Source organism: Spea bombifrons, chromosome 3 (genome assembly GCF_027358695.1).
Source record: "Spea bombifrons isolate aSpeBom1 chromosome 3, aSpeBom1.2.pri, whole genome shotgun sequence".
NCBI lineage: Eukaryota > Metazoa > Chordata > Amphibia > Anura > Pelobatidae > Spea > Spea bombifrons.
Genome location: NC_071089.1, coordinates 103,479,627 through 103,506,894, shown reverse-complemented (window position 1 = coordinate 103,506,894; position 27,268 = coordinate 103,479,627). Strand labels below are relative to the sequence as shown.

The window sequence follows — 27,268 nt, the reverse complement described above, 5'->3', positions numbered from 1 at the left end:
CCGAACATACGAACATGGCGGCTGCAAAACGTATACGAAGACGAAGACACACAACACGATGAATCTTCCTGTTCGTCTTCGTTTACTAATCCCCCTGGTCCTTTCCCCGTCTAGCGTACCTTATATATACGCAGCATCTCAGGGGTTAACGGGAGCGGAAATCCATCAGTTGGTTAATGCCAGAGGAGGCCCCTGCCAGCGACCAATAGAGTCACTCGCATGGCCCTTTAACTCCTGATGGTGGAACTTGGCCTATTGGTCGTTCGTACGGACCTTTAACTCTTGGCGCAGGGAGACCAGTGGTCTCCCCCGGCCAAGTTGCGGCACCAGGATTTAAAAAGTCTGTACGAGCGACTCTATTGATCACCGACAGGGGGCTCCTCTGCCATCAACCAGTGACAGAGGAGCTCCCTGCTGGCGACCAATAGAGTCGCCCATACAGACCTTTAACTCTTACCAGTCTCCCCAGGCCAAGTTCCGCGTCAGGAGTTAAAGGGCTGTGCGAACGACTCTATTAGTTGCCTGCCAGCGACCAATAAAGTCGTTCTTATGGCCCTTTAACTCCTGACGGCGAACCTACAGATTTCCGTTAACCCCTGCGATGCTGCATAGATAACGGGAGCAGAAATTTGTAGGTTCGTCGTCAGGAGTTAAAGACCTTTAACTCTTGGAGCGGGGAGACAGGCCAAGTTCCCCATCAGAGTTAAAGGGCCGTGCAAGCGACTCTATTGGTGGAGGAGGAGCCCCCTGCAAGGGACCAATAGAATCGCTTGCACGGCCCTTTAACTCCTGATGGGGCGCACTACTCCATGCGGGCACGTAAATTATTTTAGCGGTAAGAGGGTCTAAATCTGTCTTCACTAGACAAAAAAATAATGATTAAATGCCCCGCTTACACTCATCCCACTCTAATATAATGCTAATGCTGCCATCAAACCAAACCTGGTTAAAACGCTCACTTTAAATTTAATCTACTGTCCCCAAATAGTTTATGAAAGATACCCGAACAGGCAGATTAGCCAAGCATCTATGCAAACTAGGGACTATTAAATAAGTCTCTTCAAGGAAAATGTGGTTCTTATATAAGACAAAGGCAGGAACTTAATAAATGAATGATTTATTATGAAATAAAAAAAATATTCACAGTAAATATAAAAAACAGATATTAACAATTTAATCACACCAAACAGACAAAAATAAAAGGGAGAAAAATTAATAAAAATCCTACTTACAGTACTTGATTCTATTCCCGGGGAGCTTCCGGCGACACAATTGGCAACTTACTGCAAAATTAGACCTTGGCCCCAAAAAAATAAGCACACTTTAATTTTCAAGTACCAGGTAATGTATACATGTTGACTGCAGGTCAGATTTCAGGACGGCCTCTGGGATGAAGGGGGCGGAAAAATAGGAGCGGCTTTTTAACACCTAGCAAAGGGTGTCATTTACAGCACCCTTCATCAAGAAAAGCTTGATATCTTGGAGTATGGATTTTCTATAAAGGTTATATTTTCAGATTTAGACTTCTTAGAATTTCCTCTTTCCATAAAGGCCTTACATGGTCAGTCTGTGATCCAACACTGCTGACTTTTGTTTATCTAGATTGGAGTAAAGCTCATGTATGGTTCATTGGGTTCACACCGCATCTCATTTAAACGCTCGCCACTCCACTCTCTGCCTGAATGGGTAACCAGTCCATATATCTACTACATACATATTTACAATAAACCAAGTCTACTGGGCCTGACAGGGGGAACTTGGCCTGGGGAGACCATGGTCTCCCCGCTCCAAGAGTGAAAGGTCCGTACAAGCGACTCAGGACACAGGAACGGGCGAATATTCGTGGAATACGAAGATTTTTTTCCCCATGAAGACGAACACAGAGACGAACACGAAGAGTTGGCTGGCGCCAAAGTCTAATTAAAATACAATATGTAAAGGAAGCATGGATTCACTATAATAACATATTTTAACTTGTTTTGGTCACCAAAAATTTTTTTTATAACTGCAGAATGTTTGGTCTTGGGATCTGTTACTACTATTCCAAGTATAGCTTTTGGATTCCGCATATAATTTGTTCTCCGAATAATTCCTAAAATCTGCTGGACCATTTCACTGAACTGAATTGATTATTTTGGTTTTACTTTTTTGTTTTTATTTTTTACTTTGTTGTGTTTTAGGACATGAACATGTTCATTTTTCTGCCTCTGTTTCTTACGCAAGAGATCGCTATACTGAAGTTCTGGAGTCACCAATCTCTGGCACAGTATCTTTTGCTCCATTCCCAATCCTGGCTTTAAGTTGTACCCGATAATTTTGGCCATGCCATACTGGAATGGTTTCAATGACTTGTCTTTTATTTCTTTGGCTTCTACCTTACCCTGCAAACAAGTTTTAGACAATTGAGCCCTTTGCTGCCTTAGTTCTTCCACCTCCCTCTTCATACGCTCTATTCCAAATTTCTCCACCCTATTCCAGAAGGTCCTGTTGAAGTAATTATACAGTTTCCAGTCATGCTGATTCCATGCCTTGATCCTTTCCTGGGTTTCCAGAGGGAGGGCCTTTTTGGTGATGTCGCTCCTGCTATTAAGAGGAAATGACAACAGATCTTCATACGTCCAACACAGGGCATCCTTCAAGAGCACCAATGATTCATCAAAGTATTCTGTGATCAGCACCAAGTCAAATATTATCTCCACTGCCTCCTGCATGAGCTTAAAATACTTAGCAGATTCTAGACCATTGTGATCAAAGCCAAGATCGAAGGTCATTAGGTTCTTGGCATAATTACTTTTTGAGTAGTATTTAGTGGTATTATTGAGAAAATCCTCCAGACTCTTAGCTTTGGCAAAGGATGATGTTGATTTATAGTATGAGAAGGAAGATTCCATGAGGTAGATTGGGTTCCTCAGGATGGTAAAGTAGAATGTGTCACTTGGCATCACCTTTTCCACCTGTAAACATTTAAACAATTAACCAGTTAGGTATTTAATATTATATCAAGTGATGTTTTTGTTCTTCACAGATACAGCTCAGTTATTCAAAATTCACTATTATAGTTATAAGGAGCACATGCCCATTAACACCTTCTAGTATAAATAAAATTAATAGCAGTACCGAGCATTCATTATGTAGAGACCTGCTCCTTACTTATTACTACATATAAGTGTATACAATGATGGCGAACATATGGCACGCTTGCCACAACAGGCATGCCAAGGCCTCTATAGTGGCATGCAGCCAGCCAGTCTGGTTATTTTTTTAATCAGCCCAAAATAAAGGGTTCCTACAGACCTACATTTCACTGCTCCTTCGCGAAGTGTACCGGCTATTGATGCCTAGATATGATGTCATATGCATGCACTCATGGCTGAAGCCACACGCTTTGTAGGAACAGACCCAGCACTCCCACCACAGGAATCAAGAAAGGTAAGAAATTGGGAGTGAAAAGCTAGATAGTGAGAAAAAGGAGTGATTGTGACAATAGAGAGGTAAAGAGAAGGATATTGAAGAGAAAAAAAGAAAGAAAAAGTAGGGGGAGATAATGAGAAAGAGGAGAGATAGTGAGAATAGTGGGGAATAGTGGCAACGGTACGTGGGTTCCATCAAACACCTTACACCAATCCTGTGTAATCTAAATATGTTTATATACATTAAGATAAACAGGGTGGATGCAAGGTGTTTTCATATATGTATATATTTAGGTAAAACAGGATTGGTGCTAGGTGTTTGGGGGCTTCTCAGATGGAACCCATATGCTATTTATATATTTCCTAATATGTCTTGAAAAATAAACTGTATCTGCCAAGCTGTGATTTATGTGTTATTTATATAAGTGTTTGTATGCATGCGTGTAAGTATGTGTGTGTGTGTGCATGTATGTGAGTGTTAAACTAGAATAAGTATAACCCACTAGTTATAAAGCATGATAAAGCAATGATCTAAAATACATTACATGTATTCATTTTTGTTGCAAATACTTTCGTCATTAGATTCTTTGGAAAGACATTTCCAGAAGTCATATTTCCAAATTACCTAACAGGATCTGTGTTACAAAGTACAGTCATTCCATTCCATATCATATAAATATTTATCAAACCAAGTTCCTGGATTTATTGAGTGCATTGCACCTCTATATTTTTTTCCAAATTGTAAAATGTATTATGTCACTTCAATCTCCTTGGCACTTTTTCCATTTCCCATCCCTAAAATTTAAAGGGGATCTTCTACCAAAAATGTTATTGCTAGTATCAGCAAATAATTTTTAAATCATAAGTATTGTTTTTCAAAACCATTCTAGTTTTTACATATGTTTTCAGACATCTGCATATTAGTCATTTTATGTTGTCTAGCAGTGTTAGCCTGATCTACTTGACAAACACTAAGACACGTATCATGTCCCCAAATAGATTACTTGTGCCATCATTATCCTCAAACAGCTTGTCTGTGACATCTATGCCCTCAGTTTGTCTGTACCATTTCACCCCAACCAGCTTGCCTGTGCCATCTTTACCCCCAAACAATTTTGTGCCATCGCTTTGCCTCTAAAAACATGTATAGAAGAGGAAATTCTGATGGTGTTGTATGAGGGGGTGATCTGGGGAGTGGGCCCCAGACCATTTGTTCTGTAAGGGCCCCAACATTTCTAATCGTGGCCCTGCTACCTCCAACCCCTTATACTGGTCATCTGGTGTGGAAAAGGACATTAATCCCAAAGATGACATTTCTGGCTTCACTTAATACTATGTGGATCCTAGCTTATGCAGACCAGTGCTGAAAGGGCATTGCTTCACCCTCGGTCCACAGTAACTAAGCAGATGAACATTGTGTATATGCTTAGCTAAGTTTCTAATGCACACTACTCTTTTGAGTCCTTTCAATCTGAATTTTAGCTGCTGATACCTTATTTAGTTGCCAGTAATCTCACTATATTTAAATCTATTGGTCAATATTCATGAATAATTCTCCTTGACCTTTGTGCAGATTTGCACATAGTAAACTAGCAGTTATTACTTCAGCCCAATTACACTTTGTGACATTGTTCTTTCTTTGTTTTCCCAACACACCTCCCAGCACTAAAATGAACAATATAGTCTCTTAATAGACCTCATAAAAATGAACCATTGTACCATAAAAAGCCATTGTGAATACTGACTGATACCTCAGTAAGCCGGAACCTCATATGATGGCACATGATATGGAATGTATTGTTGTTGTAATCAGAGAAGTTGTCCACCTGAGAAGCACTAAAAAATCCAGGGTAGTAGAACTGTGTTGCATTTTTAGAAGGAAAAGCAAAGGTCAGGTTTCGAGAGTCTCCAAACCTGAAGAGTATGTTCATAATTGTGCTGCTGGCAGTCTTGTGAGTTTTTAGGAAGAAGATGCGTGTCTTTGGCTGACATGAGCTTCTCTTTTTCTCTATATTCTTGATACTATTACTCTTGCTGATGTCCACTTTAAGCTTTAACTTTTCTATCTGTTTCAGCAATTCCTTACACAAGGGTTTTGGGGTTTTATCTGATATATCCATGTTCTTTAGGCATAATAGTAGCTCTGTGCTGATGTCCCTTTTATGCGTGACACCAAAGTGTTCCCCTTGGGTGTCTTGGGCTGTCATGTTGAGTTGAACGGACCGCCTATCAGTTGAAATAGAACTGACATGGCACTTGAATCTGCACGGTAGAAACAAAAACCTCTTTAGTGTGCAGCAACATAATTACAACATATCTGTATGTAGTAGGGGATCAGGAGGCAGGAACATACCTTAGTGTTAGATATTGTACCGTAAGCATGTAGAACTTTTATTAATTCCATAAACTGTAGGTTGACATAAATCAAATCAGGCCAACATTGCATAGTTCCTATGGTAAAATTCAAATATCCCATGATGACTAATAAATTAATTTGTTCCCTTCAAAGAATAAAGCCACGTATGATATATTCCTGTGTTGGAAAGCAGCATATGGAATTTCTTTGTGTTTGGATTAAAATGGGTTGAAGCATTAGAAAGAAAAGGCTGGTATATAATATTGTGTAACATATTGTTCATATTGTTAGATTTTTTATTGATCTACAGCTCAGTATCTTAGGTTGTCATATAATATTACAGGCATGCCCCGCTTTAGAGACCTTCACTTTACATACACTGGCGAGCATGGACATACTGCGCAATCACTGCCCTGTTTGCAAACACTTGCTTCGCACGAACGGACACGTGGTCACAGTCGATCACACGCTTTGAGGAAGTGACTGCCTTTTAGCAGTGTGCATGGCTCCATTTATCTCCACAGAGATTATTGTACTTGTTTGGGCAAAGATTGATATATATTTTTTAATTTTTAATCCTAAAACTGAAAGCTAGGCAAAAATGGAATTTATTTTTTTCTGAGACTGTTGGTGAATAATGCTTAAGTTGTTTAGGGTTGGGTTTATTTTGTTTTTTTGTTTTTTTTTCCAGTAAGCTACTGTATTTGGGAGCAAAGTATTTTAATGAACATTTGACTACAGTACATTAAAGCTCCTCAGCAGGTGTCTCCTCTTATTAAAGGTTGGTGAGTTTTTTGGGGAAAAAAAGCTCAGCTAAATCTCACTATATCTATTTATTTTTAATTTATTTTTTAATCATATGATTTTTACATATGTTAGTACAACAAAGTACAACATCCCAAACATGAACATCCAGATTGATGAAGAGCATTGTTCTGTAGAGTACAAAATAACCTTACAGGCATAAGGAGGTTTTGAAAATGACCAAAGGTGAAGAACCCCAAAATGTTCCTAACAAAACTAAACTTAGTACAGAACAAACTAATAAAATGAATTCAAATAAAACCAGGTCATATGTCAAGCAGTCATTTGTGCGTGTTGCCGCCAATCTTTCCTGCTGGTCAATTGACAAATTAACCCCTTGACTGCTAACGACGGCATGGTGCCGTCGCTAGCGGTCCCAGTCAGGTGCTAATGACGGCACCATGCCGTCACTAGCACTATTTTACCTTTATGGAGGTCTGTGGACCCCCATCACCACCTACCCCGGCGATCTGCCCCTCATATTGAAGGGCATCACTGGGACCACCCGATCCGGCCGGTGACGTCGCGCGTAATGACGCGATGGCGTCACCGCGCAACTTTATTGAAAACTGACAATTGTCAGTTAAAGAGGTATGGGGGCATACCGTTGGAAAGGTAATCGCCTCACCTTTCCAACGGTATATAGATTGTAAAAAAATAATAAAAAATATTAAGTTAAAAAAATAAAAAAACAAAAAAAGTAAAAAAAATTATTTGGGGGTCTCTAAAGGCAGATAAATAAAGATCAAAATTGCCTAGAGACCCCCAAATTAAATTATCTAACCATAAACTAGTTTAACTTTATAAAAAAAAAAAAAAGTTTAAGTATTCTAGCTAAATGATCACTGTGGTAGCCAATGTTACCACAGTGATCATATAGCTATGAAAAAGTCACATTCCCTTTTTAAAAAATGGCCGATACTAAATTTTAACCCCCATGATCCCTTTGATCATGGGGTTAAATTTAGCCAATGGTAGAGGAAGGCAATTTTTGAAATCCTGATGAACTGCAAATATTATTAAAATCAGCCATTTAGCCTGTGCGGTACGTGAGTAACCATCTCTTCGCTGGAGCGCCTTGCATTTTTACTGCAAAACTTATTTTTGCTGTAAAAGTGATTTTTTTTCTCTCTTTACCATCATTTCTTTGGGATTGTAAGGGGAAAGAATGATGTGTGCTTCTGTGAGTGAATGTACGGATTGTATGGTGTGTGCTTCTGCGAGTGAATGGAGATATGAAAGGCGTATGAATGGTCAGTAATTAGGGTTGAAGCCTTGACATGGCATTACTGCTCAGAAGTTAAATTATGGCACAAAAAGTACATATTTGCAAAAAGTACACCCCTTGGCGCATCAAATGAGGGGCTGCATGTGTTTCTAGTACAAACCTGGAGTGCGCAAGACACAAATGAACATGCCGCTATGGTTAGAAAAAACATATTTTCTAGCCAAGGCGACATATTCCATCATTATTTGTGCACTTAACTTTTGTCCTAGAAATACATGTAACCCCTCATTTGAAGCCCGAAGGGGTGTAGTTTCTTGAAATATGTACTTTATGTACCCTAATTTAACTTCCCAGATGTCTCGACCACTTTAACTTCAGATATGGCAGATTGGAGAATCATGTTAAAAAATTGTCTTAAAACATTTAGGGGTGATGCCTGCATTTAGACAGCTCTAGACAGCTGGGAAGTTAAATTATGGTACATAAAGTATATATTTTCAAAAACTACACCCCTTGGCGCATCAAATGAGGGGCTGCATGTATTCGTAGCACAAGACTGGAGTGCGCAAGACATAAATGAACTTGTCGCTTTTAATTAAATTTTTTTTTTATTTTTAGAATTGTGATATTCACTTATTTGTTGTGCACGTCAGATTTGTGATACAAATACAACTAAGACCTCATTTGCTGCAGCTGGGGGTGTAGTTTCTAAAAATATATAGTTTTGTTGGCATATTTTAACATCCCGGGCAGCTAGAGCTGTTTAATTGACGGCAGCCATGCATTAAATTTAAAGATGTCTTTTGTGATGGTCTAATAAATTTAATTTTTAGCTATAAAATATTAGAAAAACACAGTCTACTGTTCTCAATTTCTGTTTATTTTAGACCGGTTACCTACAACAAATATTTAGCAACACAGCTTTTGATATTAGAGTTTAGAAAAATAACATTACGAACTAATTTTTATTGAGTCGGAAGTGAAAAATTACACTTTTTTCCCATTTTTGGCTTTATTTTGCAAACCTAATGAGACATAGACATATAAAAATGGTATATTTAGAATCTGCTGGGTGTGCTGAAAAAAACAATATATGGTTTGTATAGTTTATTCCCAAGAAATTTACTTCTAAACGCGTTTAAACGTGAGATGCACCAAAATGCCGAAAACCAGCTTAGCACCAGGGTGGGAAATGGCTTAGCAGCCAAGGGGTTAAATACAAATTGGTAATTGTCCTCCCAATTGTTGACACAATTCGGTTAAGTTTAGTTTTCAGTGCATCGTCTACTCTAGGGAATTTATGTATGGTTCCCAAGTGGCAAATCATTTTTCGTATCATGTATTTGTGAATTGTGGTATCAATCCAGTCCATATGAAACAGATCTTGAAGTTTGGTTTGGAAAATCGCGAATGTGGGAGGCATTGAATAAATCTATTGATGTAAAATGGATTTTCGTGCCACAGCTAGAATAACTGTCAGACTATTTTTGTCCACAAAGAGCAGATTGATGGACAGCTCCAAAAACTGTGCAGGGCAGTTCACATTTAGGAAAAGAATTGGATTGTGGTATCCCAATCCTAAGGTGTTGAGGAAAGATATGACTGATGCATCTTCAGTTGCATTTCTACATAAGTACCAGGTAATTGTTCACAGGTTTTTAAAGTGTGGCGAATGATGTCAGTACACTCCAGTTGTGGGAAATGGGTCAACCAATGCATCATCCCTCTTCGTGGCGTTCATAGTGTATAATACGTTTCATAGCTTACTAGATATAGCTGGTTCTAAGGCACATATGGAGGTTAGATCCCAGGTGAACAGTGTATCGTCCTAGTCTGATGGTGTGAAATGTTTAATTTGTTGCAGTATGAAGCTTTGGACCTGGAGGAATGCAAACCAGGGTATATAGACCCCTGGGAAATTATGCCTGCACTCCTCCAGGGTGAGCATTTGTTGTCACAGAAAATTTATAGTGTAGTGTAAGGATATGATGCATCTCCATCTGAAAGGAAGGGTTACTGCAAAGTGAGAGAAATAAAGAGTACTGCCAATTTCCAGTGGAATCAGGTTAGAGGACATCACCAAAAGTGCTGCGATTTTGGGGGAAGTTCACCTTAGGGTAAAATGGCATGACAAATGGCAGTGACATGATTGGAGGATTGGACATAACCTGGCGTGAAATGGCTGGGCACCATGGTGAACTTACACCAGAATTGCAGATTGTATGATGAAGGTGTTTTTCAAGCTGAGCGCAAGGCTTTACTCAGAACACAATTAACACAGTCATGATGAGCAAACATTCTTGAGGAAGTTACGAGTGCTACACCAGTTAACACAACAACACTCAGAAAAAGGGATAGCCTTGTTGAAGACATGGAGAGATTTGGATAGAAAAAATAGACTAAATGCCATGCTCCTGCAAACCGTTTGACAGGTTCAAGAAGAGGTCTAACCTACATAACTTTAAAGTGCAAAAGGAGGCAGCTGCAGCAGGTACTGCGGTTGCAGAAAGCTACCCAAGAGCTTTGAAAAACTGAAAAGTATGGGTGACTGCAGCCCTTTTTGAAGATTATTTTGATACCTGCTTTGTTCCAGATGTGGAAGCCTAATGCTAGGACAACAATACCGAGCCCCTCAGCAATGATGATTTTCTTGAACTTAAAAAGGAGAAAGAAGATGCACAGGATGGGAGACCCTCGAACAGCCTGAGGTTCTCTTGGAAAATTTCTGTCATCTTAATAGTGCCATGTTGCCTTTGTCTCGTTCTTATCGTCACCCATGCAGGGAATGGTCTCTTGGTCCATCCTTCTGGTCCAGTGGCAACAGCTGCAAGTCTGCAGATGTTGCCATTCTGATCTGGATGGAGCAGATGTTAGGTTCATCACTGTTGGTGTCTCCCCTGAGAAGAAGCAACGCCTGTAACCTATAGACCCAACTGACCATCACCAGGACCTTGCATGCATGTATGGTTATCTTGCTGTAGCCATTGATAGCATGAGAGGAACCTCCCAACACCAATATGGTCTGTCAAGGTGGGCTCACGCCGGCTCCTTATACCAAAATAGGACTATGTTGTTTTAGATTACTCACCTGTTTTGTTTGCTTATATTTACAAATTGCACTGTGATGAGCAGTATCCCAGCAGCAAAGAGGGCCGTACAAAGTTGTTTCAGATGTCGCACTTGTCTGTAAAGTAAGTAATTTAACAGGAAAGTCACTAAACAAGATGTATTTCACTTTTACACAAAATGAGAGTAAATGATTAATATAAGTAAACTGTGCATGCAGCATAAGAACCAATAAAAGTATTTTTTAAAATAGTCTTATTGCTTAAACAGACGCTCTGGCCATCATATGTACTTTTAATATATATGATAGCAGAGTGGTCCCTTTGTTGCGATCCCCATTGTAAATGCATGGGAGGATTCTGCAGAAACCCCCCCATATGCATTTGCCCCTTTTGCCACCTCCCAGCTATTTGGCAAGCAGATTTTTTCGACCAAACAAATCTCCTGACACTTGTTACACGTACAGACAGCACTGGTGGTGAGCGCAAAGGGGGCAAACAAGGCCCTCTGTGCACAATGCGCAGAAAGTGCTCCCATTGACTTTAATTAATTACTAAAGCAAATTGATATAGAACAGAGGGGTTTCTCCCTAATGTAAGCATTTTGGACAGGTTTAAATAATGTTATTAAAGTATTTTAATGTGTATTATTTTTTCAAAAGGCTGGAATGTCCCTTTGAGTCATATAGGCCCAAGTAGTCTTTGCAATCCATTGTTTTAAGAACCGTTAAACAGCTGGAAAGATATCTTCACCGTAAAAACATGTAATTACACATTCGTTAACTGAACACACTGAAGAAAATCAAGAGCACTGATATGATTTAGAGCATTGTGTTAAGTTCCTGACAAAATAGTGCACTGGACTGTTCCTTTAATTGACATAATTTTGAGAAACAAAAACTGTCTGCGCTTCTTACCCTAATAAAGTTGGCAACAAATATATAAACATAATATAAATGAGAGGTTTTGGTTATATGAATTGGCCAAAGCATAATTAAGCTCACCTGCCACGTCAAGGCACACTCTCAATAGGGTGAGAACCTACTCTCACCTCCTACATAGTGGGCACACAAAGCAGTTTATACTGCTACCAAAACCTTATTAATGTGTTGTGGGAGGTGCAATTAAACCTCCCCCCCATTAACCCCTGGACAGCAAGCTGCAACCAGACTGATGAGGAGCCAACAACCTCAAATATGTGCAAACAGGGAAAAGAAAAAGTGTCGGTGCGCTAAGCTAGTCTCAGGCTCAAATAATACAAATGTGTAATACGAGGCCTACCAAACAGGTGTAAGCATGCTGCAAGAAACAGTGTATTGGCTGTACAATGTATACAAGAAACAAAAACTGTCTGCGCTTCTTACCCTAATAAAGTTGGCAACAAATATATAAACATAATATAAATGAGGGGTTTTGGTTATATGAATTGGCCAAAGCATAATTAAGCTCACCCGCCACGTCAAGGCACACTCTCAATAGGGTGAGAACCAGGCCCGGACTGGGACAAAAAATAGGCCCGGGCATTTAAGCCTGAGCAGCCCATATTTATTTATTTATTTATTGTTAAAGCCCACCCGTACCATCTTTGCATTTAATCATTCACACAAATCATTAACACATTCATTAATGCAGTCTCACAAATCATTCAAGCAATTCATCCTCACATGAATTCATTGTCATACGCATTCACACAATTCATCCACACATTTATTCATTCATTCTCATACGCATTCACACTACCCCCTCTCTTCATCTTATCTGCCCCTTCTCACTATGTTCCCCCTTTTCACTATGTAACCCCCTTCCCCACTTCTCAATATGTACCGCCTCTACCTATCCCCTCTCCCCCTTTCTCACTATCCAACCCCCCTCTGCCCCTTCTCACTGCACCCCCCTCCCTCCCCCTACTTACCTTGTTGCCGGAGCAAGCAGCAACTGCGACCGCGCCTGTGCCAGGGCAGGATTGACTTAGGGGCTGATGGAGCTGCAGCTCCAGGCCCCCACCTTAAAATAGGTCCAGTCAGGACTGGACTGACTGGTCCTATATGGCCGCATTAACGCAGAGCCCCTTAAGCCTGCAGCAACTACCCCCTCCTAACTAACTACCCTCTCCCTCTTTGAAGTTCACTTACCTTTCAGGAGTCCTGCGGTGGGGGTGCAAGGCCTCTGCCTCCCAGCTCTGCCACTGTATGGAACAGTATAGAGTGATGGGAGTTATGATGTACTTTTAGAGCATAATTAGATCATGAAAAAGACATTGGAAATGGTACAGCATAACACCCATCACTCTCACACACTTACCAATCCACACGTATACCAATCCACACATATACCAATCCACACACATACCAATCCACACACATATACCAATCCACACATACACCAATCCACACGTATACCAATCCACACATATATATACCAATCCACACATATATACCAATCAACACATATATACACCAATCCACACATATATACACCAATCCACACATATATACACCAATCCACACATATATACACCAATCCACACATATATACACCAATCCACACATATATACCAATCCACACATATACACCAATCCTCACATATATACCAAACCACACATATATACCAAACCACACATATATACACCAATTCACACATATATACCAATCCACACATATATACCAAACCACACATATATACCAAACCACACATATATACACCAATCCACACATATATACACCAATCCACTCTCACTGAATGTTTTCCTACCTTTCCTCTTTTCTCCTTACAGCTCCTTTTCCTCCTCTTCGCTCCTCTTCTTCAGTTCTTCTCTCTTCTCTGTCTTCTTCCGGGTCACCGGGTCGGTGGGCGCGGCTTCAGTGTTGTGCGCCGGGATCTGACAGCAAACCCCGGCGCACGACAGCTGTTGCCGCGCAGATCACAAGGGACCGGTATCGGAGGTCTTTAACAGACCTCCGGCTCCCTTGAGTGATTTTAAGCCGGGTTGAACCCGGCTTAAAATCACTCAAGGGAACCGGAGGTCTGTTAAAGACCTCCGATACCGCTCCCTTGCGAGCCTGCTCCTCCAGTGGCGGACATTACTGTCCGTCTCTGGAGGAGTGCCGGGTGCCGCAAGTTGGCAGCCCCTGATGAGCGGCACCCGGTGCGGACCGCCCCCCGTCGCGCCCCCTGGAGTGTGGCGCCCTGCTCTAAGAGGCCGGGAAGCCCCCACCAGGGCCGGCCTTAGGGGTCTGCGGCCGCACAGGGTTTAAATTAAAACATCGGGGTTTTTTTTTCAACTTTATTTAACATCCTCCATGTTAAATAAAGTTAAAAAAAACTTTATTTAACATGGAGGATGTTAAATAAAGTTAAAAAAAAAACCCCGATGTTTAAATTTAAACCCTGTGCGGCCGCAGACCCGTAAGGCCGGCCTTGGTGGGGACTTCCCGGCCCCTTAGAGTGGCGGACCCGGTCGCAGTTGCGGCGGGCTTATGGGGCAGGTGCCCCTTATGCCCTGCGTTACTGCGGCCGTAGGTAGGTTAGGGGCCTGGAGCTGCAGCTCCATCAGCCCCTAAAGTCAATGCGGCCCTGCCGTGGCCCGGCCCACCGGGCAAATGCCCGGTGTGCCCGATGGCCAGTCCGGGCCTGGTGAGAACCTACTCTCACCTCCTACATAGTGGGCACACAAAGCAGTTTTGGTAGCAGCATAATTTTGAGCCTGCAAGTGTCCCTGCAATTACTGGGTTCTCTCCAGTTCTTTGATGATGCCTCATAAACATGAATGTTGATGCTTCTCCGAACACCTTCAGCCAGAACACCTTCACCCAGAGCCAGTAAAATCTGTTTTCCATTAACCACATTCTCCCCACCAAACTGACTATGATTAATGTATGATGAATTGGAAGAAGATTATCATGGAGTGGTATACCATTTGTTTCTGCCATGGATAGTCATGATCTTCGACAACCAACTCCAGGGACATTGAGAACTTTTTCCATGAATTGTTTTAAATAATAGACTTAGTTGAAACGTATATGTAATCAGCTTTACAACCCAAACCTGAATTACCGATTGTCCATGCAACTTGGCAATAATCTCAGTGTTTTCGCTCCTTTATAGAATTCAGAGTGAGTGAACTTCGAATAGGTTTTGAAACAGCTTTTGTTCCTACGTCAACTAGAGCCCCAGACAGATCATACGTTTCCCAATAGATCAACAGCTTGGGTGGTGTTGAACTGATTAATCATATTGTGTGTTTACGGTCTCATAAACACAGTTCTCATAAAGTGATTAATTCAGTTGCATGTACAGGTAAAGTCAAATGACGTTGAATGGCAAGGACAAAGCAATTAATGGAAACATTCCAGGTAATCTGTCCCAGGGAGTGAATACTTGAATCTCCAGGACCTTTTTTGTATGTCCCAATCCATTCCCTATATGCCCTATTCTAAATGTCCTTAAGCTGTTCCAAAGACACACTAGCCATAAACTAGTAAAATGATACAATGATAAAATCTGCTGTCTTCAACATAAAAGAGATTTGTCCCTTGGCTCAGTTAACACCTAAACTGTAAGAAATGTGGTATCTCTAAAGAATAGTGCTGAATAGCAACACGAACAACAAGCTTGCAGTAGACCTCTGTAAGAAATCATTTTAGGCCTGAATGCAACTTGAGTGCTAGGAACATACGGTATCAATTAAGTGACGTAGCTTAGAGGGTCTTTTGTGGAATGCTGGTGTATCATATGACTGTTCCAATAGGATTCCTTTACGTATACCCTAACCAAATGTAAAGGGGTATAAATTGGCGTGATTACAAGGACAAGGTCTCTTTCCACGCGCTCACCTTCATCTCAACAAGAATATTGAACCTACAGTACCTTTTATCACCATTTGTTCCAGCATCGGTACTCTATGAATTGATAATTTGTTATTGAATAAACCTGATTAATAGACATAGAAGCTGTGGTCTTCATTGCTGTTTGATCACTGGAGAAGTTTAGATATTCAAGACAAAGAATATTCTAACAAACTCTTACAGTGAAGAAAAAAATTATTTGATCCCCTGCTGATTTTGTATGTTTGCCCACTGACAAAGACATGATCAGTCTATAATTTTAATGGTAGGTTTATTTAAACAGTGAGAGATAGAAAACAACAAAAAATCCAGAATAACACATTTCAAATAATACATTTATAAATATATTTGCATTTTACTGAGTGAAATACAAACATACAAAATCAGCAGGGGATCAAATATTTTTTTCTGTTTCAGAATAATGGCATTGATCATAGACATTTTCCTAGGTATTTACAAATAAAAGTGCAAAGAGACAAGTCTAGAGCTACATTTAAATCCAAATTACCCAAAGCTCACAGAAGTGGCAGTGCAACAATTAATTATTCCGAAAAATCCTCGGCGGTGGCAACAGTTATTTTGTGGCAAAGTATCTCCACAGTTCAGATTCCGTTCCAAAACGATTAAATTCAGCAGATAAAGTCGAACAGAACCTTTAAGGTTCACTGATTTAATCAAATATGTGAGGTTATTACCAGTGTGGTGAGTATATATTAGAAGTAGAAGCCTTACGTTCTTACCTGGTTTCAATCCTGGATTTTCCTGCCATGGTTAGATCTGATGGTTTCTAATAAATTCGCCGGAGAGTGTTGAAAAATTCAACTGTCCCTATTCTTCTGTATCCTTCATCCTTCACGCTCTCCGTTACCCATTGCTTTTACGGTGCTTCTGCAGCAAATTATATATTATCTTTTCCCTTGCTACATCAACTTGATGTCTGTTTTCCATCACTGTCAGTTAGGAGGTTATTCATTAAGCCGTGATATCACCCAGAGAAATGTAAGCGTAATTCTTAACGTTTAATGAGTAACCAAAAAAATATTAATAAAAAAATACCTTAAATTATGCAAGATAATGAACATTTTGTATCATATATCAACCTTAAATATGTTACATAAGGGAAGCACTACCTGCAGGGTCCTCAATTACTGTGGACATTAAGGGTACTTCTTCACTTTGACATGGGTTTTGGCTCTTGAGACTTTTTTTAATTGAAAACTTCTTGCAATCATGGAATGGAATTGTTTATCAAATGAAAAGATTTATAGCCATACTAGGTCATACCGAATGAGTCTGATAAACTAATGTTAATTTCAAGCGTGTTGCAGAGAGTGATTGATTTCCTTCCATTTTTTGGAAAATGTATGAAATGGGATACTCCCAAGTGAAGATGACCATCAAATTTGTTTGTTTAAATGTCATGCATGAAAGGTAAAGATACATTTTATACCATCACTTTTTTGCCCAGCCTTTGGTAACCTTGCTAACCTTAAATCCGGGACCTTACCTTGCTACTTGTTTATATTATACACATTTCTCTGCACTGCTGAGAATAGATTAAATTGTTTTGTCACTATTTCTTTATTTAATTTTTTTGGGATACTGGCAATTCCACTGAATCATGAAAGATGGTCTAAGTACCAGGACTCCTGGCTCAAAAAAGGTAACGTTTTTAATGGTAATTGTGTCTTTGGAAGTTCTGACAACCACATCTTGAGTTGAGTTCCATGAGGTCCCTGGGGAAGATCGAAGCCTTTTACGGACTTTTACGGATAGGAGGAGCTGAAATGTTTGACACTGCGCAAGCACTGCCAGCTTCAGGAGTGGCTCATCATCACACCTCGCACAAGTCACTTGAGCATGACACCATGATGAGTGAATTAGTAGTAATTAGTAACAGATAATGGCAAAAACATGTTACCCAAGGGGCACATTGTTGATGTAGGAGAGGGGGGTCAAAGCCGTGTTTTAAGTTTTGACCCCCTGCATTTTTGCTGGCTGGAAGGGATGAAACCCTGCACTTATTTAAAAAATGTATGCATTGAAATACCCGGACACATAATTATTTATTAAGAATATATACCGTATTGGCCCTTAAAGTTTGGTGCTATTTTAAAGAAAATGTATTTTTAAAGAAATGGTAAAACAGTATTTTACCTAATAAACAGGAATACATGTATTTTAACATTTTTCATATCTATTATGCAGTTAGTCAGCATATGTGACAGACATTTGGAAAACCAATAGCCATTTTAAGGTCCCCCTTAATTCATAATGCACCTTACTTGTAGATATTCCCCTCTGCTCCCCTGACTGTGCTTAAGATCCCTATAAGGGAGATTTGTGGGGAGAGACCTATGCAAATGTGACTCATAATAAAGTATTTTTTATTTAACCCCTTTAGTCCCCTATGGATGTACTGGTACGTCCAAAAAACCCATCCTAAGAATCCCGAATGGACGTACCGGTACGTCTTCCCTTTTTGCAGCGGCAGGGACACATCCCTGCCGCTACACGGGAGATCAGACTGTCAGCTTTGACTGCCTGGACTCCCCCCTGACAGCAGAAGCCGGCATCGCTGGCTTTCTGTGGCCCAATCTCATGTAACAGCTTCTGGCACGAAACCTGGAAAACTGTTACATTTTTAAACACCGACCCTGCTTGGATATCCGATCGCTTCGAAGAGGCACATACACTGTGATCTTTATACAAGTCTGTGGGGAATTGCATAGAGATCACAGTGTGAATGGTGCAGGGGGATCGCAGGGAGGAGAGTGAGAAACCATGTTTCTCCCATGCTGAAAAATGAAGAAGAAGAAAACATTTTTTTTTTTTGTGATTTCAAAAAATTCTACGAATAATGTACACCTTATAGTATTTTCCCTGTGTGAAAGTATGGAAAATCTATATAAATAAGGTATTTCTGTAATCAGGACACTTGAATTGATAAACTTGGAGGGGATTTTCCATCACTTTACCTAATTTTGTGAGGATTCAGAGGGAAAATATAAAAAAAAATTAGGTGTTTTTTTTCCAATTTTCGCTAGTTTTTACAAAATTTCTCATCCTAAATTTTCAGCTAACCATATAACTATGGTATCAAAAGAAAGCTCTGTCTCTCGTTGAAGAAAACAAAATATAGTTTACATGGGTACACTATTCACAGGAAAGGAGAATAATCACTGAACCACAGTGCATACCACAAAAATGGCAAAATTGCTCTGGCCTTTGAGGTACCAAAAACCCCTGGGACTGAAGGTGTTAAACAACAGTGAAGATACTTGTTTTTCATCACATTGATATTATTAAACCGCTCCCTCGTGTTAAGAAAAATACGCTGCTTTTTGTTTAGGCCCCTAGAAATCTGCTCCTGAAAATAACCCCAACATAACTGCCACGTAAATGCAGTGTTTGCTAGCACATGTAAATCGATTTTTAAAACATTTAGTAATAAATAAACCTGGTAAAGATAAAGCTTTCCTGATCATTAGCCATATATCCATCTAGTTGTTACATTATACAGCACTAGAAAAGCAATAACTTGTCAATAGATATAGTCCCATATCACATACAGTACGTTATGTGCAATAAAGTGTCACCTTGCATGCAAATCTTATTAAACATTAAATGGGGATGGGGAATGGAGTTACAAGGACATTATTTTTTTTTTCTAAGTGAAAAAAACAAATTGCAACATTTGTATCATATTTTTAAACTCCACGAATTATAGAGCATGCATTAGAGGGGGTACTAGTAGACTCAACCAGGTTGGGCTAAGCTGTCTCTGCTCTAAGTACCAGTGCCTTCTTGCGACCACAACTCTATGAGTTGAGTTCCGTGAGGTCCCTGGGAAAGAACCAAGCCTCTCTGGGACGTGTTGGAATAGGAGGAGCAGAAATGTTTGATGCTCCACAAGCGCTGCCAGCTTCAGGAGCAGCTCGTCGTCACACCTTCATTTAGGGCGTTTTATTTTTTATTTTACTTAACATTCCGTAATGTTTTCATGCAGCTGCATATTAGCCATTTTTACATGTACTAGTTTCTATATGGCGCTTTGTAATTTTATTGTTCATTAGAGTAATCTAATCCGGCACCATTTGACCAGCATGCAGGATAAAAGGTCCTACAACTGTTAACATACTGAAATCAGGAACTCTTATGTTACCAGTGTTCTCCCACTGTAAAACTCCCTCCCGACATCTGCCTACCACTAATTCCATGAAAATGTTGATAAGCTATCACCAACCATGGCTAGAATGATGATGATAAGATGATGACGGGAGAAGAAGCATGTTACCTCAGAGATGTAGAAAGGTTAGCATACTTAGGGAAATGTACCCCCCCCCCTATATTGTGTCTTTTAGCTTAATTACCAATTTTAACCCCTTCTTACACATGTCTACCGTGTGCTATGCTGTGTGCTTCATGAGTAATCTACATGTATGTACCAGCACACCTACTACGAAGAGTTGGGGCTTTTGAGAAATATAATTGGTTTTGTTATTTTTACAATTTTGGCATATACAATATATGGACAAAAGTATTGGGACACCTGACCATTAGACCAACAGGGACTTTTATGATATTGCACTCTAAAAATAACTATAACAGCTTCCACTCTTCTGGGAAGCATTTTCCAAGATTTCTGTGGGAATTTTTGCCCATTCATCCAGTAGAGCATTTGTGAGGTCAGGCAGTGATGTTGGACAAGAAGGCCTGGCTCGCAATCTCCCTTCCAGTTAATCCCAAAGGTGTCAAGTGAGACTGAAGACACCAGACTCATGCAACCATGTGTTAATGTCATGGATATGTTTCCCTAGGTAAAGTGTAAGCTATTTATAAGGTAGCTGCTTAAATATTATAACAGATGTATAATGTGCACATTACCTATGTATCTATTTATCCCTTATCAATTTATCATTTAACATATAACGTTTATTAATATCTGACAAATACATTTTATTTTATCCTCGTTGCAAGTACCTTCTGGCTTTTCTCATAACTTTTTGAGGAAGTGCTGGTGCCTGTGCAAGTAGAACCAAATATCCACTGGCAGAACTAAAGGCAGTGGTGCAAGATTGCTTGTAGGGCCCCATTTTTTACAATAAACACAATTACAAATAATTTAGATTTAACAACAAACAAAAATACCAACATTTAAAGGGAAAATGGGTGGGGAGCAGGGCATGTCAAGACCCCGCTCCTGTGACCTGGAGGATTCGGGTCTTGACCCGCAGAACCGGTGCTTCACCCGGAAATCCGGGTAATAACCCAGAGAGTTACCAGGTATGATAATCACACTAAACTAGGCATCTAAAAATAGCCTAATATGTCCTGAAAAAATAATATATAGGTTTCCCTAGTTCAAGTATAAGCTGTATAGAGGAGTGTCAGCCAAATGTAACTATAGCAAAACTCTAAAAAATGTACCCCAACCCCCTGTGTTAAGAGCAGTGTCAATGTATAATAATGTTTTGTGCATGTGGTTTCATCAGCTGGCAAGATAGTCCTTATGGTGTTAGTATAAATAGAAGTCCCAATATACACTGATCAACCATAATATTATAACCACCGACAGGTGAAGTGAATAACACTGATAATCTTGTTATTGTGGCAACATTTTGTCTTCAAAGTTGATGTGTTAGAAGCAGGGAAAATGTGCAGGCATAAGGATCTGAGCAACTTTGGCAAGGGACGAATTTTTAAAGCTAGACAACTGGGTCAGAGCATCTCCAAAACTGCAGCTCTTGTGGGGTGTTCCCGATCTGCAGTGGAAGGAAATTGATGCACGTTAGGCCGAAGGCTGCCCAAGGGCTCAAATCCAACAGAGGAGCTACTGTAGCTCAAATTGCTGAAAATGTTGATGCCTGTCCTGATAGAAAGTTGTCAGAACACACAGTGCACCACAGTTTGTCGTATATGGGGCTGCATAGCCGCAAACCAGTCAGGGTGCCCATGCTGACCTCTGTCCACTGCCGAAAGTGCCCTAAAATGTCAGCATAAGAACTGGACCACAGAGCAATGGAAGAAGGTAACCAGGTCTTATGAATCACATTTTCTTTACATCACGTGGATGGCCAGGTTTGTGTGCGTTGTTTACCTGGAGAACACATGGCACCAGAACTTAGGGGATCTGCTGCTAACATCGTGATGCCAGATACCACAGCATACCTTCAAAGGTCTAGCGGAGTCCATGCCTCGATTGGGTCAGGGCTGTTTTGGCGGCAAAAAGGGGACCTACACAATATTAGGCAGGTGGTCATAATGTTATGGCTGCTCGGTGTATCTGTAGTGTAACTGTGTGTGGCATGTTGGTGGAACTATTTCTCTTCCATGTATAGAGTTCCATGTACTGAAACCATATGGCCTCCACAGCAGATCCTGTAGTAATGTCCCCCTATTACAAAGGGATTTGGATTTTATTTCACTATTAAGTTGTTGAATCTTTCATTGCGGTTTATCCTGCCAAATAAACATGGAATTAGTCCCAAGTACACATGATATTTTAAGTTTAGGATATGCACTTTAAATCGGGGACATACCGTATTTGCTCAACTATAAGATGTCCGGCTGCCAGGGAGAAGGATCCATGTCCCCTGCAGTGCTGTGGGGGATCTGGATCTAAGTATTGTAGTCACATCTCTATTTGAGGTCTGATTATAAGACGACCTCGAATATAAGAGGATGGTTATTTTGCATTTGCTCTGAAGAAAAACATTGTCTTATAATCGAGCAAATACGGTATTTTCCCAAATGTGTTAAAAAAAACTATAAAAGAACATGTTGTTGGAAAATATACATGATAGCAATACACATATATGTACAAATGAAATATATCACTATTACCTAAATGAAAACCAAGTTGAAAAGGGTTATCGTAAATATATTAGACATATAAAAATCATAAGTTTTTAAATCAACAGTAATGAACTAGCATTTAGCAATCTATGCACCAAACCAGTAATACCGGTATTTTGAATATAAAATACACCCCAGATTAATATGTAGCAATCTTTTAAACACATTCAGGGCCGGCCCAAAACATAGTGCCGCCTGGGGCGAAGTTTGAAATGCCGACGCCCCCCGCCGATTCCACTGCTCATTATCTACCCTCCCAATTGTCTACCCTATCCGCCCCCTTTGTACTTCACTTACCTTCCAGCAGTCCTGCGCGAGTCTCCCTGCTCTGCCGCGGTGCGCGCTGCTTCACTGCTGAGCGCCGGAAATTATGTCATATTCCGAGACCGAGCTAGAGGCCTCGCAGAGGAGAGAGACGCTGAGTGGGTACTGACAACTTGTTAAGCGAAAACCACTCAGCGTCCCTCTCTCCTCCCCTTAATTGCCCCACTCTGCTCCATGGCAGGGCCGGCCCTGAAAATATTATACGCATAATCATTATCTTTTTTTTTTTTTTTAATCTAGTTTTATACCAACTGTCACGAACGCACTCTACTCCAAGCGTGCGTGTGACTTGGTTCTGGTGGTAAAAGGGTTAAAATTCACTATCTGTCTGCACTAGACCGAAAATAGCGATAAAAATACAAATATCCACCCTTACTACCACCCGCACTTAACTATAATGATATAACAAATATCAAAATAACGCTGCCACCACCAAGACAATTTAGAAATGGGGTGTCTTGGTACCCCAAATGAATCAGACTATAAAAACCCACACAGTATATTTTAACACAATAATTATGTGATTTAAAATTATCAATAAAACGGTCTCTTCAGGTAACGTGAGTCTTTACCAGACAAAGGCAGAACTTAATAAAGGAATATTTATTATGAATAAAAAAATCACAGTGCATACACAAAAAAGATGGTAAAACAGATTATTTACACCAAACAGATAAAAATAAAAAGGAGAAAATTACAGAAAACCTAACTACTCACTGAATGGTCAAGTAACAGTTTTTCTGTCCGTAGGGCTCCGGCAAGGAAAGATGGCGACTTACTCAAAATTAGATCTTGGCCCCTAGTAAGCACAATGACCCATCTTCTCTCATAAACTTTATACTCTTCCCCAGTTCATCTCGAGTTTCCAAGCCGGCCCAGAGGTGGTCTAAGCGGAGGGAAGGGGTACCATAAGTGACCTCCCCCTTGTGTGGTGGAAACATATCCGTCAAAATAACTAATTTTAATTGTATTGTCCCTCCTGTGCTCGCCACAGCAATAATTCATGCATTTATGAATTTATTGTAAATTGTGAAGTCCATAGATATGTCACACTAGCTACTTATGACTGAACATCACAGACTTCACAATTCCTTCCAAACTGGTTAAGTGGCGCTGCCATGTTTGTACTCTTTTTGTAGGGTGTGCTTTCCCCGTTCTAGGTATGCACACAAGGAGGTATGATAATGAATATATAAGTTATTATTGATATGTGTTTGATATGACCTGGATATGAAATGGTTTTCCTGACTGCTAGTGGTCACTTAGCATATCAAAGAATCCAGTATCTATGAGGGGATACAGGCATATGGTCGTCTACATTTGAACCTAGACAAAACGGCAGCTCCACTGCAGGACCTAACACCCCGTAGAAGGCCCCGGTTGGAGTCCGAGCTTCAAAAGGACAAATTTATCTCACAAGACCTTTTGGCACCACATGCCTGTACAATCAAATTAACCCCTCTAATACTGAAATTGGCCATACCATCTCTACCAGGTAGCAAGTCCATGTATGCACTACACAAGTTGGTGTGACACCTCCCCCAAATAAGATGGTGGCCCAGAGATTAAGCCACAAGCTTATCTCTGCGCCTACCTACTTTTCCCTGGGTAACAGTTTCCGGCTAAGATAAAGTATTTCTTTGGGAAAACCCACCCTACAGAAGGTACTTTTCAAAGCATCGGCTACGTTGTCTGCTCTGTTACAGGATAAGGCCATGGTCTCAGGGTACCCAGGGGCATAGTCCATCCCCTTAGTAACAGATTGGTTCTCCATGCGGCTCGGTATAGCTACAAGCCCCAACAAATCTACTTGATGGGTAGCTAGGGTGTCTCGCCCTGGCTTCCCAAACCATGTAGGCCCTTCGTAAGGGATAACAGAATGGCCACCAGTTTCACCCTCTCCCTTGTGTCCTGACTTCGTAGTCCCACAGAATACGGGCACGGGTGCACCAAAGCCCTCTCTTTGTCCCCTATTCTGCTGCCAGGTTACCACAGCTATGATTGAAACATCTGTCACTCCACCTGTTCCACTCCAAGGATGCATACATACAGGACCCTGGGAACCAGCTAATCCTGACACAGAGGAACATTCACTCACCCTCTGCCCTTCTTCACAGGGTGGCCCCCTCACATTTTCGCACAGCACCTCAAACATCCCTGGTTCTGGCACAGAGTCACTCTGCCCTCCCTCCCAGTGAGGCAAAACCTTCAAATTCTCAAACAGCACCTCAAACAGTCTGGGATCTGGCACAGACGGACATTCACTCGTTCTTTGCCCTTCTTCACAGTCGGGTGTTCCTCTCACACTTTCGCAAGACACCTCAGACATTCCTGGTTCTGGCACAGATTCAATCTGCCCTCCCTCCCAGTGATGCGAAACCTCCACATTCTCACTTGGCACCTCAGACACCCCTGGTTCTGGCACAGATTTGCTCTGCCCTCCCTCCCAGTGATGCAAGACCTCCACATTCTTACATGGCACCTCAGGCACCCCTGGTTCTGGCACAGATTCGCTCTGCCCTCCCTCCCAGTGATGCAAAACCTCCACACTCTTACACGCCACCTCATACATCCCTGGTTCTGGCACAGATTCGCTCTGCCCTCCCTCCCAGTGATGCAGAACCTCCACACTTCCACACGGTACCTCAGACATTCTGGGTTCTAGCACAGGCAGACATGCACAACCTTTCTGCCCACTCTCCCCATGAGGCTGCCCTGGTACATTTTTATACACTGCCCTTTCTATGGTAGGGCCCCTAGAAGACCTGGATAAATCAAAAGTATCATCCTCCGGCATATATTTTGACAACAGCCTACCCAAATCAGTACCCAGTAACACATTAGTAGGAATGTTATCTGATACCCCCACATCTCTTACACCCTTCCCTGCTCCCCAATCCAAAAATACTCGTGCCATTGGCACTGCATGACGTAGTCCCCCAATTCCCCGCACTGTTAAGGTCTTGCCAGGAATAAAGTCCTCAGAGCTCACTAGCTCTGGACGCACAAGAGTCACTTCTGCCCCCGTGTCTCTGAGCCCCACAGTTACCTTGTTTCCCACAGTGACAGGTTGCATATTCACATTGGGGGTGTTCTCAGCGCTGGAGACGAACAACACCGAAGATGGCGATTCTGAGGGGTGACCCGCTCCTGTGGATGGCGTAGGATTTCTTTTTTCCGGGCAAGTTGCGCTAATGTGCCCCACTTTATTACAAATAAAACACCTGCGGCTATCCCGATACGTAGAAATGGCACTAGCTCCCATAGAAAAACCTCTGCTCCGGTCCGATTGTGCTCGGTTAGCAGTGTAGAAATCCGCCAGCTCCCCCGCTTTCCATGCTGTTTTGGGCTCCCGGTCCAGCAGCCATTCTTGTACATTGGCTGGGCACAGCTGCAAAAACTGTTCCTTGATGATCAGATCTTCCAAGCTTTCTAAGGTTGTAATCTCCAGCCCTCTAATCCACTGCCGGAACGCCGTCGTCAGGTGTCCCACAACTGCAGTGTAGCTCTCGATGGAATGCTTCTGCAAAGTCCGGAATCTCTTTCGGTACACCTCAGGGGTAAGGTTGTACCGTCTCTGCAGTGCAGCCTTAATTGCCTCATAGTCCTGGTCAGATTCTGCTGGTAGCTCTGCAAATGCTTCCAGCGCAGGACCTCTGAGACCAGGGGTGAGGTACTTTGCCCACTGGTCCTTTGGTAATTGGTACTGCCTGCAAACCTTTTCAAAACTGCGCAGAAAGACATCCAGATCCCCATCTTTGTCCAACGTGGGAAAATTCTCTGCACGTGGTTTGGGTGCATAATAGTCTCTTGAAACCACACTGATAGGTGAGGCACTTAACCTCTCCAACTCTGCCAGTTTTAGTTCATGCTCTCTTGCCGCCTGGCGCTCTGCAGCTTCCCTCTCTCTCTCGGCCAGGCGCTCTGCAGTCTCTCTCTCAGCCTGGCGCTCTGCAGCTTCCCTCTCTCTCTCGGCCAGGCGCTCTGCAGTCTCTCTCTCAGCCAGGCGCTCTGCAGTCTCTCTCTCAGCCTGGCGCTCTGCAGCTTCCTGATATTTAAGGATAAGCTGCAGTCTGAGGTTTGCATCTGCTGGGTCCACGTATTTGAAAACAGTTTGTAGATAAGAGTCCAAGGGATCTCCAGATCTTGGCACATAACCGACATCAGCTGCAGGTATCTCCCGTATGACCATGCCTCCCTCAGAAGCGTTTGCGGCATCACTTTGCACTGCTTGTTGCATATCATAGTCCACAAGCGCTTGAATAAGTTCATCCTTTGATTTTCCCCGGATGGGAATACATTGTTCACGGCAACGTTGCTCCAGAGCACTCTTGGACTGTGTTTGGTATTCCATTTATCACACCGGCCCAAACAAATG

The 27,268-nt window shown here is 41.4% G+C and overlaps 2 protein-coding genes across 2 annotated transcripts; both read right to left on the bottom strand.

Annotated features, from left to right (window-relative positions):
• Positions 1–1,988: 1,988 nt before the first annotated feature.
• On the bottom strand, positions 1,989–5,637 carry LOC128483715 (galactose-3-O-sulfotransferase 4-like). The gene is made up of 2 exons (XM_053459992.1): positions 5,162–5,637; positions 1,989–2,954 (listed from the first exon to the last, which is right to left on the bottom strand). Exons 1-2 carry the CDS (start codon positions 5,615–5,617, stop codon positions 2,130–2,132), a joined length of 1,281 nt encoding a protein of 426 aa, XP_053315967.1. The 5' UTR covers positions 5,618–5,637; the 3' UTR covers positions 1,989–2,129.
• Positions 5,638–10,568: 4,931 nt separating this feature from the next.
• On the bottom strand, positions 10,569–27,244 carry LOC128484122 (uncharacterized). The gene is made up of 4 exons (XM_053460440.1): positions 26,936–27,244; positions 25,656–26,827; positions 10,887–10,982; positions 10,569–10,695 (listed from the first exon to the last, which is right to left on the bottom strand). The coding sequence occupies exons 1-4, from the start codon at positions 27,242–27,244 to the stop codon at positions 10,569–10,571; spliced, it is 1,704 nt and encodes a 567-aa protein (XP_053316415.1).
• Between the last annotated feature and the right edge of the window lie 24 nt (positions 27,245–27,268).

Excerpts from the sequence above, each read along its gene's own strand:
- LOC128483715 (XM_053459992.1), bottom strand. The coding sequence starts at position 5,617 with ATGACAGCCCAAGACACCCAAGGGGAACACTTTGGTGTCACGCATAAA. Across the intron at positions 2,955-5,161 it reads TGAGGTTCCGGCTTACTGAG|GTGGAAAAGGTGATGCCAAG; the intron begins GTATCAGTCAGT and ends AAATGTTTACAG.
- LOC128484122 (XM_053460440.1), bottom strand. The coding sequence starts at position 27,244 with ATGGAATACCAAACACAGTCCAAGAGTGCTCTGGAGCAACGTTGCCGT. Across the intron at positions 10,983-25,655 it reads GATACTTTTGATTTATCCAG|ACAAGTGCGACATCTGAAAC; the intron begins GTCTTCTAGGGG and ends CTTACTTTACAG. Across the intron at positions 10,696-10,886 it reads AATATAAGCAAACAAAACAG|GGGAGACACCAACAGTGATG; the intron begins GTGAGTAATCTA and ends GCTTCTTCTCAG.